Source organism: Melitaea cinxia, chromosome 19, assembly GCF_905220565.1.
Source record: "Melitaea cinxia chromosome 19, ilMelCinx1.1, whole genome shotgun sequence".
NCBI lineage: Eukaryota > Metazoa > Arthropoda > Insecta > Lepidoptera > Nymphalidae > Melitaea > Melitaea cinxia.
In genome coordinates this window covers 2,446,728-2,459,302 of record NC_059412.1, presented here as the reverse complement: position 1 = coordinate 2,459,302, position 12,575 = coordinate 2,446,728, and the positions used below count along the sequence as shown (strand labels likewise).

Below are 12,575 nucleotides of genomic sequence, written 5' to 3'. Positions count from 1 at the left end.
AAATAATGTTATCGATATACCTTTTCTACAGTCGCATCACTACTCCCAAACGAGTACACAAGTTATACCCAAAAAGACACGGCTTAATAAAACCAAGTCTATTGAGTGTGTATAATTTAGTTTGTGTTCTGATATGAATTTTAATCTTGGATTTATTATGTTTATAGATAAAAATATTTATGTACGTACGACAAAACATTTCTTTTATTACGCGAGTACATAGTAAGCCTTAACTCCTTATATATAAGATCTAAAATGTTTTAGATAAAATTGAATATTACTTTTTAAGAGCTTGTGCGAGGCTCTTAAGCGTTTATGGCTTCGTTTACATGATATGGGAAGGATTAAATTATTATTACATCGGGCCATAGTCTAATATTTTTCCAGTTAGAGGCCTCTTTAAGCCAAATATATTTAAGCGTTGTTATTCAGAGATTGTTACTTGAAGACTAAAAGAACGGGGTCTAATTTCAGTTTTAGTTTAAATTATAAGTCTTAGAATCTACATAATATTAATTATTTTTTAAAGCTTTCATTTAAGTTTCAATGTATGTATGTGTGCAAGTATGCGTTCCTACAATGTGGGTGGTATCTAATGTAAGGGTTTACTAAAAATAACCCGAAAAATAAATTGACGTTATTCTAAGTCCAATATGACGGACTTCTAAAGATGGCGGGCTAAATTTTTAATAATATGGGTATTAAAGGAAAGTCCTTGGATTCACATGCATATTAAGAAACCTGCCCAGCGATAATTAAAAAAAGTTTTTTTTTAAACAAGCTTTTATTTTAAAAGCGTAAAAAAATTAAATAACCGATTCAAATAAGTCCGAGTCGATTTCAAAATAAGTCCGAGCACTTAAATTTCTTATTAATGAATATCTTGTATAATTTTCACGTACTTTTTATTGTAAAACGGAGTAAACTAATTCTTATATATAAAAATGAATCGTAAAATGTGTTAGTAAGCGTATAACTCAACAAGGCCTGGACCAATTTTACCAATTCTTTTTTTTTAAATGTTCGTTGAAGTCCAAGGATGGTTTTTACGGCGAGAAAATTTCGAATAATTTCCGTGAAAACTCTAAAAACAGCCTTTTTCTTTTTCCCATACAAACGTTTTCTAACTAAAATGTAGAGTCAATTTAAACTTTATTGCTATTCAATAAAGTTCATGTTAAATAATATATTAGGGCACATTTTACGTAAGTTATTAATGATTAAATTGATCTTATTCGTAAACCGCGTTTTAATTTAATTTACATACAATAAAAATGGTATTAACTAGCTATTTCACATTACATATTATACTGTTTCGGGGGCGTTAACAATGAAAAATTCCCGTTTTTAAACTATCGACTCCTTAGTACAAATCTCCTATATGTGATGTAGAAATGGTCGATGAGCGGATTTTAGGATAATTCATGCCCATTAAGGATAACGGAGGTGGGCGTTAACAATGAAAATTTTTAATGTATGTAACTCTAAAACTACTGAACCAATTTTTATCAAATTTTTTAAGCATCTGTATTTGGTGCAACTTGGGAGATAGGGTAGTTTTTATCTCAATTGGACCCGATAGGTGGCGCTGCTAGTGGTATGTAACTCCGAAACGACTGAACCAATTTTTATCAAATTTTGTAAGCCTCAGTAATTTTGTCTGACTTGGAAGGTATGGTAGTTTTTATCTCAATTGGACTCGGTAGGTGGCGCTACTATCTGTATGTAGCTCCAAAACTACTGCATCAATTTTTATCAAATTTTGTAAGCATCTGTAATTTTGCCTAACTTGAAAGATATGGTAGTTTTTATTTATCGGTATGTAAGCTATCAAATTTGATAGCTGTTTTCCGGGCAGGACAACGTCTGCCGGGTCCGCTGGTACAATAATAATTTCTATTATTATATACCGAAATCTTATAAGTGGTACTCATTAATACCATCTCGGATAAATCGGTATGTATCAGAAAGTGTGTTAGTAAATTAGGTAGTAGGAATTATTGTCCTGTCAAGTGTCGATGCTATAAACGTGAATATATAAGGTTGAGCGGTTTTACGAGTGTGACATAATGTGACAGGAGGCTGTAAAATCCTTTTGTGATTTTATTGTAATGTAATCGCCTTTAAAATGTTCCACTTTTACTTTTACCTTTTACCTTAGAGATAAGGAGGTTTGATTCGTTTCCCCGATTCGGCAGATTTACGTGATTTGTAATTATTACTTGCTGGCGGTTGTGGGTTCGATCCGTCCTCATGATAGACTTTTGTATTGACCATATAGATGTTTGTCGTGGTCTGGGCGTTTGTGATTGTGCACTGAGTGTTTCCAAATCTTCGACAAAGGAGAAATTTTACTGGGCGCCGTTGAGAGTGATACTTGTTTATATTCATATAAACTTTATTATCATTTGTTATGAGTTCAATTTTATTATAAAAATGCCTTTGATGACATTTTAAACGATAAACAGGAAGAAATTCTTTTGGGGGCCGTTGAGTGGAAGACGTTTATCAATTATATATTAATTATTACTGTTTAATGTATATTTAATTTTATTAGTTTTTCGAATGAAACATAGATGGCGTTGATTATAAATATTCTGATGTTCCGTGTAGATTTAGTTAAGTCAAATATTGTATGTATATTCGGTACTATAGGATCACGGTGCTTAACGCCATATACACCACCACACACAGGACACACACACACACACACACCGCTCCCGCCGGCGAGGGCAAGGTCCCCGTGTCTGACGGCTCGCACGCGCCTAGGCGCATAGCGGACCGTCCCTAAGCCGTCTTAGCGCTCCGTATAGCGCCTCCTCCACTCCGACGACGCTCTAAGCTGAGGTGCGATGTCGCTAGGAGACATTAGGGCGTGCGTTTTTCACCGAGCCCTCCCGGAGGGCTCCCCTTCTTCTTTCGCGGCCGGTGTCTATAGTACCCGGTCCCTCTCACCGGTGACGCTGTAAAGGCCGCTAGGGCCAACGGCACTCAACAATTCGAATAAAAAAAAATCGGTACTGATTATTAGTAGTTGTTTATCAGTCATTAAGGACTAATTCCTCACATTAAACACTGGTTGTTTTATCGAGACGCCAGAGGGAGCTGAACGTTCCAACGTACAATTACTATTATTTAAACAATAACCGTTTCGTACCTTTAAATATTATAAAAATGTATTTATAGGATTAATTGTATTATTAACAAACATTAATTACGCTAAATATTATATTTTATTATATTTCTAGCAATATATTGTCTCCTGGTCACTTTGTTAACTGGAAAAGATCTTTTATAATTTCGTCTTTGCCGAATTCTATTAAAAATTAAAATTACCAATAAATGGTTTTAAACTGCTATTGCATTTTTTATAATCTATAATATAAAAATGAGTCGCTGAATGTGTTGCTAAGCGCAAAACTCGAGAACGGTTGGACCGATTTCGCTAATTCTTTTTTTAAAACATTCCTTGAAGTACGAGGATGGTTCTTACGGAGAGAAAAATTCTAAAAAAAAAAAATTAAATTTCCTGAAAAAGTCTAAAAACAACACTTCTCTATACTCCCATACAAAAGATTTGTGATAATACTTAAAAGTCAATTTGAACTTTAATACCATACGATAAATTTTGTGTTAGGCGATACGAAGTTCGCCGGGTCAGCTAGTTAATTCTAAAAATGCTTATATCGTGTCGCTTTAGAATAAATGTAACATGACAGCGTGTGACACGAGGGAAAGGATTAAAACATAAAATATGTGTGACAGAATTTATCCTTGTTGGGTACGACTGAGCGGGACTTGAACATGAATATGTATTATTAATTACACTTTTTACTTTATTTGTTATTTCACAGTTTCTTGTAGTAGTAATTATTATAGATCTTTTACAAAAGTGTTGTGGGTTATCCAAAAAAAAAAAAAAACGAAATATTCACATTTTATTAGAAAACCTGATGTTAATAAAGCAGACGCTTTATCTTATAAAGCGTTACAATTTATTAGAATTTCGATTCGAAAGTTCGAGTGAAAAAGGCGTAAATTATCTAGCTTTAAAAATAAATCTCAAAACAAAACTTTGAAACAGTCAGTCCTCCCGTGACCATGGTTGCTGTAATGTAATGTAGAGTATCCGGAACGTCGGGCATTAAAAAAAACTTAATAAACCGCGATAAAATCCGAAAAAGTTGTTTCATTATCATGAGTGAAATTCGCGTTAACATTAGAAAACAAAACTTTCAAAGACTTGATTGTATCGTTAAACCGCTTAAAATATTTCAAGTATTGTAGCGAGGTTTCCTCAATAATTTATTACGAAAAATTTAAGATAGATTAACAAAGTTTTAATTTTTTTTTATCGACTTTTTAATATCGAAGTGAAAGCGAAAACAATAAAGTTCGCAATGAACGCTCCGTCACCAGAACTCGTTGAATAGGCTCTTGAGTCAAAAGTTAGTGAATAGCAGTTTTTTTTAATAGCCCTAGCGACAACGAAAGCCTTTTTTCTGGTACTTTTATAAGTATCTGGACGTCTATATTGTATTAATATTACGATTTTGTTATTGCTAAGTAAGCGAACGGGGTTGGTTGGAGTATTCAAATTAACCTAATATATAAAATTCTCGTGTCATGGTGTTAAACATTGAACTCCTCCGAAACGGCTCGACCGATTTTAATAAAATTTTGTGGGCATATCGGGTGGGTCTGAGAATCGGCCAACATCTATTTTTCATACCCCTAAGTTATAAGGGGGGGGATTAAGCGGGTTAATAACATATATGCCAAAGAAACGTTTGTGGGGTCAGCTAGTATTATATGAATTTTACCGTACTTATTTATAATAATCAGGCAACTTACTACTTACAATTCTGTTAGTACATAATTATTAACTCAGAGGTGGGGGAAATTGAATTTAATTTTTATTGTACTTATTAATAACCAGGCGACTTTATAATTACATTTTTATTGTTACGTACTAATAGAAATATGAAATGACTACTTTAGCAAACTATAACGTTAATTTCTCCACTGTTTTGACATTGATACCATATATGCAATGGATTGTACATGTTGCGCTGGTGGTTGCGGGTTCGATCCCCGCACATGACAAACATTTGTATTGGTCATACAGGTGTTTGTCTTGGTCTGGGTGTTTTTGCAGTTCTTGTGGGTCTCCCCACCGTGCTTCGGAGAGCACGTTAAGCCGTCGGTCCCGGTTGTTATCATGTACACCTGATAGCGATCGTTATTCATACTAGGGAATATATCCGCCAACCCGCAGTGGTGCAGCGTGGTGGATTAAGCTCTGATCCTTCTCCTATATGGGGAAAGAGGCCTATGCCCAGTAGTGGGATATTACAGGCTAAAGCGAAGCGATGTGAGATGCTAATAGTTATCCTTTATGTCACTGGAAGTAAAATGACAATGAATGTAATGTCATGTCAGTTAAATTTAAATCGAATGACATTTTTATTTTATCCCTTAAACATTATTATAAAGGTGTATTCAAATGATTCAGAAGGCACTTTATCCCTCATTCTCGCCATTATATACCATTCCATTACAATCATATTGAAAAAGCCTAAGAGTGAAATGAATATGGCGGGCTATTCACATGACGACTTAAACGTAATGAAAGAAATGTCGCAGAAATATTTTTAGATTGTTTTTAATGAAGAAAAACAATATCTTTGACTTTTTGAATATTTTAACTTGTTCACTCATCGTACGAAGTTCGTCGGTATATACGAGTACATTTATCTATTTATTTATGCATAAAAAAAACTTAACACTAACATTACAGTGAACCCAATGCGTTAGTTAAGTTGATCACAAATTCTACATCTATCTACAGATTTTTATATGCAAATAACATTAAATTTAATAAATAATTTAAACAATTAAATAAAATTAATAAAAAAATAATAATTTTAAGTCTAACTGATTAAAATTTTATAGCTTGATATATACGTAGAGTTGAAATGAAATGAAGGCTCCTTTAAAAGAAACGTATTAATAAATTTGAAATGTATTAATAAAGTCACCTTCTTTGGTTTGACGATAGTTTTTTAAGACCTTTGTATTTATAATAAAACTAGCTGCCCGGACAGACTTCGTTCTGTCAATAGTAATTTTTTTTTTGTATTAACACCTTCCGTGGGCCTTAAGGAACATACAAAAAAATAAATTAGCCGAGCCATTCTCGAGTTATGCGCTTAACAACATTCATTTTTATTTATATAGATAGCTTCCGCCCGCAGCTTCGCCCGTGTGGATTTCGGACTTCAAAAATGGAGGAGGTTCTCAATTCGTAGGGATGTTTTTTAATATATGGTGCGTATGCAGGTGGTCCCATTGTCCAGTTAGGATCTGATGATGGGATCCTGGTGAAATCGCAGGAACTTCTTAAATATTATAGGCAAACCTATGACGATTTTGGTATTTTTATGTGTAACTTGTTTGTCTGTTTTTAAAAATACGATGATTAGGTATATCATATCATCGTCGAAACTCCCCAATAATGACTATGTTTCCCTATTACTTCGAGGCCAGTGTATCGACTTGGGTAATTCTTATTATGTTTGAAAGAGTAAACATTGCAGCTGGTCCTATAGTAACCAGGTCAGGATGTGGTGATGGGAGCCTAGAGTAATTGAAATAACTCCTCGCATATTATAGACACATCCAGTGTTTTAGGTATAGATAAAGAAGTATATGTGATGACAAAGATATCTACACATTGTTGATGATGAAGCTGTAAGGTAGGCACCGGATATTTAAAAGTGAATACTTTTTACTTGAAACGTTGTGTATAAGGAATATTTCTATTGAAATATTTCCTTATACACAACGTTCATTACTTCTGACGGATTGTTAGTAAACACAAACAGATTATTTTTACATGTCACCCTTGAAAGGGCAACATATAACTGGCCGTGAGAAAAACATTGATCAGTTAAATCTATTCCTGCAACTTTTAAAGTTTGGCCTTGTGCCTTATTAATAGTAATACCAAAGGCTAATTTGATTGGAAATTGCAGTCTTTTGAATTGGAAGGGTAATTCGGAGGGAATCATCGGTATTCTGGGAATTAAAACAGTATCACCAGTACCACAGCCAGTTAAAATAGTGCATTCGATTAGAAAGTTTTTTAATTTAACTATTTTGAGTCTCGTGCCATTACACAATTTTGGGGGATTTAAATTTCTAAGTAATATCACTGGTGAACCCACTTTTAATATTAACTTGTGTGGAGGAATTCCGGGAGGAACTAAAGAATTCAAAAATTCAGTTGGATAATGTACTGCCTCTGCGGTATCCAAAACTGTATCAACTGAATAGTATATCTGTGATGGTGCTTCAAACTTGGAAATAATTAAATGATTAATTTTATCAACCTGTTCATTAGTAGGTGCCAATATAGCCCTTTCCTTAAACCAACATAAAGTCTTTGTAGTTATATTAGTAATATCGGGATATACGGTCTCAACCAATTCTTCCACATTTTGAACCAAAGCACATAGGTTACTAAGATTGATTTTAACATTTCCGGATTGAAATGCACCATTACCTATTTGAAGTAAGTTATTTGAAAATTGTTTATTGTCTTCACTGGAGGACAAAATTCTCATATTTGTATTAAGTTCACATTTTGTAATATGTGGCCAAAGATAAGATCTTTTGAGTGATGCATTGACTTCGTCAGCTCTAGTCCCCCTTGCTATGACTGGCAAAATTTGACGAAAGTCTCCAGAAAACAAAACGGTGCAGCCACCCATTGGGCAATTTCTGTTGCGTAAATCGCGCATTGTCATGTCTAATGCCTCAACTGATGCTTTATGGGACATGGAAGCTTCGTCCCAAATAATCAAGCTACAATCCTGCATTAATTTACCTGTTTTACTCTGTTTTGAGATGTTACAAACGCTAGAGACGTCGTCACTGCAAATTTTTAAAGGTAGTTTGAAAGTGGAATGTGCAGTTCGCCCGCCTTTCAAAAGTGTGGCTGCAATACCGGACGACGCCACGGCAAGAGCAATTTTTCTGTCAGACCTTACTTTTGCTAATAATAAATTAATTATAAATGTTTTACCCGTGCCCCCGGGTGCATCTAGAAAGAACATTTTCCCTTCATTACTATTAACTGATGACAATATTTGGTCGTAAACAATTTTTTGTTCTGGATTTAAGCGATGTTCATCTTGAATTGTCTGTAAGAGTTGGGTGTAATCATAGTTAGTCTCTCGTAAATCCTCGATGTTGTTCATTGCATAAAGATTTGAATTTAACGGCAAGTTAAAACCAAAATCTTTTATACTTTTACCTGATAGAGATTCGACCTCTTTATTTAATTCATTTAAAGCTTCATCAAAAATATTTTGGTCGTACTCTAAATCATCTGATGACAGTTCTTGTCGTCTGCGTTGCAGTATATCTTCGGACATACTTTCCTGATAGTTTTGCCAAAGAAGATGCGGGTCCGTGATTTGGCAGAACGATATCATAATGGCAAAAAGGCACCTAAGTGATTTTGGTGAACAGCATATGGCTGCTTCAGAGAGCGTACTCTCCCAGTGACTGTCATCTTCGAGGAGGCCCATAGCTTTGCAAGCCCCTTGGAATGTGTCGTAAGTTACACCTTCAAAAGTGCGGAGACTTCTAAACGAAGTAGGGCCTTTTATAACGTGGAGTAACAACCGCAAATGAAAACATTCTGCATTATTAGGGTGTACCACGTACACCCTTCCAAGAGCATCTGTTTTTCTCACGCCAGGGTACCCGAGAACTACCGCCCCCTGCTTTCGTCGTTGGAATTTTTTCGTATTTTGATTCCAGGTATAATAGGCAGGCACCTTGTCGTAGGTCAGAGTTTTTGCGAAGTCGTCCTCTGCACATAGTTTCAAAAACGCTGTTAAAGTAGTATCTCTTGGATTATTCACAATGTCATTTACATTATTTTCAGTGAAATACACCCGCTGTCCGTTTTCTAAATGAACAGCGAGGTGTGTGACAGTTGGTGCTCTTTCATGAATATTGAAGGACATAATCCGCCATAGTGCTTCAGAACTACAAATGTAGCGGCCAGATTGAAATTGTTCTACTTCATTTGTAGAATGTAAACTAAACGTAGCCTGGTCACTTCCTTATTGATGTATTTAGTGACATATTTTATTGATTTCACGGAACTGCAAAGTTCTACATTAACATGCGCCTCGAAAATTTTTAATAATAGTTTATTGTAAGGCACTACCCATCTGTTATCAATTTCGTAATTACGAATAGCAGCCTTGCGTCCTCCTTCCTCTGGTGATAATCTTCTATACTTTGGATAGCCATCATCACCAGTTGAAGTTTGACTCTGATATGGTTTTGGGAATTTTTTTGAACATTTTCCCTCATGCATGCATGGCGAGTTAGGGTTTAAAGCTCCACAGGGTCCGTGAATCATGTTCCTTACCACGATGTCATACAATGTTGGGTCTTCGTCTTGGTCTGGTAATTCTGCCGTTATAACTGTGTCAATTTGGTCGGGCCTGATTTTATTTGTCAGCCACAAAAGCAAATGTATATGTGGCAGCCCACGTTTTTGCCACTCCACCGTATACATGTGACAGCGTGTCGGACCAAATACGTTTACCTTATTTATTAAGTGTAATAGTTTTTGTACTTTTAAATGAAACACACGATTTAAAATGTCATATCGGTCTTGAGGTGTTGCGGTGGAATGCAGATTATCTTTTATTTCTTTCCAATTAGGATTACAGGTCATAGTAATGAAGAGGTCAGGTTTCCCGTAATTCCTGACATAGGTCATGGCATCTTGAGTTTTTTCGTGTAAGTATCTTGGTCCGCCAGTAAAAGATGACGGTAATATTACCAGCTGCCCAATATTGTTTGTCGTGTGTTCATTAGAATGTAAAGCATCCTGTAAGTGTATATAATTTTCTGCGCGTAATTGTGTTTGGTTATTTCGTATAAAAGCTAAACGTTCTGATTCTAGTTTAGCATACTGATCTACAACATATTGATTCAGTAACATTCCGTACCTTAGTAAAACATTATAATGATTATGGCGTTCCATTAAACGATAGCAATAATAATTCATACATGAAACTTTCTTCTGTACTCTGTCTCCTGTAGAAGGATTAACTTGGGGAATATCAATTGTGTATCCGTCTTCACCTCGACAAAACATCAATGGATATTGAAGACTGTCATATGAACGATGTAGTTCGGAAATTTTGTGGAGATTTTCGTCGCGGCTTCGAAGAACGATATCCCTTTTGTCAAATTGTTGTCCAGCAATGACAACTGCTACTTCACTGGTAGAAGGAGCATTATACCGTCCACGGTGTTCACCGTCAGGTACCCTGCTGGCATGAATTACTACATTGTAATCTGGGACATCGAGAGAGATACTTTCCATTGCAGTTTTAAAAGATTGTACGTATCTATTATGCAAATGCAACATGTTTTGCAATGACCTGACTATAGAGTTATCAAGTGGTGTTCTTGAATTACTATTACTAATATTACATCGAGTCGTTGCTTGAACTTCAGGATCGGAAATAAAATATATCTGCAAAAACTTATGGTCGTCAGGAACTTGTGGAAGAAGACTACCTGCAAGGTGGTAAACCTGGCCCTGGACTTTAAATGTTGGCATGAAGCCGTTTTCAACTACTCGTTGACTTTTGAATGAAGTCATCTGGAACGCATTATTATACCGCCGAATATGACGCATAAATTCTGTATGCTTTGGATGACTTTCATCAAGTAGAGAATTTAAAGGTTCAGGTGGAGCACCTATTTCATCTAATTTTACCTTACCATTTGAACAACATAAACCTTTTGACTCATCTTTCCATCTCAGTGCCGAACAGTATTGACAAACAATGGAAGGAGAACCTATACAAACGATACGATAATTTTGATAATCAATTGTTGTACTGTAATTCATTGCCGAGTACTCTTTATTGGACCATCTATTATTATTTTGTGTTCCATTAGTTGGCATATTATTCCTAAAATTTATGTGCCGAATACGATCGTTTTGTAGTCGGAGTTGTCTTCTCTCAGATGTTTCAGTTTCCATTAAAGCATTGTGTCTATCACGATCTAAAGATAAACGTAGGTTACGTTCAGCAGAGGATTCGCGTAGCCTCTGAGAAACATGTCTTTCGCGATCCAACGACAAACGTAAATCACGTTCCGCCGAGGATTCGCGCAGTCTTTGCGAAACATACCTTTCACGGTCCAACGACAAACGTACGTTACGTTCAGCAGAGGATTCGCGCAGTCTTTGTGAAACATGTCTTTCACGGTCCAACGACAAACGTACGTTACGTTCAGCAGAGGATTCACGCAGTCTTTGTGAAACATGTCTTTCACGATCTAACGACAAACGTACATCACGTTCCGCCGAGGATTCGCGCAGTCTTTGCGAAACATACCTTTCACGATCCAACGACAAACGTACGTTACGTTCAGCAGAGGATTCGCGCAGTCTTTGTAAAACATGTCTTTCACGGTCCAACGACAAACGTACGTTACGTTCAGCAGAGGATTCGCGCAGTCTTTGTGAAACATGTCTTTCACGATTCAACGACAAACGTAAATCACGTTCTGCCGAGGATTCACGCAGTCTTTGCGAAACATACCTTTCACGGTCCAACGACAAACGTACGTTACGTTCAGCAGAGGATTCGCGCAGTCTTTATGAAACATGTCTTTCACGATCCAACGACAAACGTGCGTTACGTTCCGCAGAAGACTCTCGCAGTCTTTGCGAAATATGTCTTTCACGGTCCAATGATAAACGCAGTTCTCTCTCTTCATTATTTTCACTATTCCGATTCAAACGAAGTCTTTTAGCAGCAGACGTACTGCGTCCTATATTTGGCCTTCTTCTCGGCATGATTATCTACCTAAGTTTAATAAGAAATTGAATAAAGAGGTACTTAATAGAAACAGTTTAATGAATCTAAATAATATTTATTTACAACAACTTCCCTACAACACCCAAGTAACAAAAAAGTAATATACATGAACTTAAATAGACTCACGAAAATTATTTACAAAAATCTATTTATAACAACTAAGTACGGAAAAGTAAAGTACTTGGTTATTTAAAAAGTAACGAAAGAACCAAACGAAAAGAAGAAAGTAAACTGAAAGGTTTCTTACACCACCTACTAAGTATGAAAATAATTAATTAAGGAATATACATGAACTTAAATATACTCACGAAAATTATTTACAAAAATCTATTTATAGCAACCAAGTACGGAAAAGTAAGGTACTTGGTTATTTAAAAAGTAACGAAATAACCAAACGAAAAGAAGAAAGTAAACTGAAAGGTTTCTTACACCACCTACTAAGTATGAAAATAATTAATTAAGGAATATACATGAACTTAAATAGACTCACGAAAATTATTTACAAAAATCTATTTATAGCAACCAAGTACGGAAAAGTAAGGTACTTGGTTATTTAAAAAGTAACGAAATAACCAAACGAAAAGAAGAAAGTAAACTGAAAGGTTTCTTACACCACCTACTAAGTATGAAAATAATTAA

General features: G+C 35.5%; 1 protein-coding gene across 1 annotated transcript; it reads right to left on the bottom strand.

Annotated features, from left to right (window-relative positions):
- Window positions 1-6,821: 6,821 nt before the first annotated feature.
- LOC123663048 lies at window positions 6,822-11,172 on the bottom strand. Its single transcript, XM_045597788.1, has 5 exons — window positions 11,137-11,172; window positions 9,682-10,705; window positions 9,274-9,498; window positions 7,892-9,139; window positions 6,822-7,567 (listed from the first exon to the last, which is right to left on the bottom strand). Exons 1-5 carry the CDS (start codon window positions 11,170-11,172, stop codon window positions 6,822-6,824), a joined length of 3,279 nt encoding a protein of 1,092 aa, XP_045453744.1.
- Window positions 11,173-12,575: the final 1,403 nt, after the last annotated feature.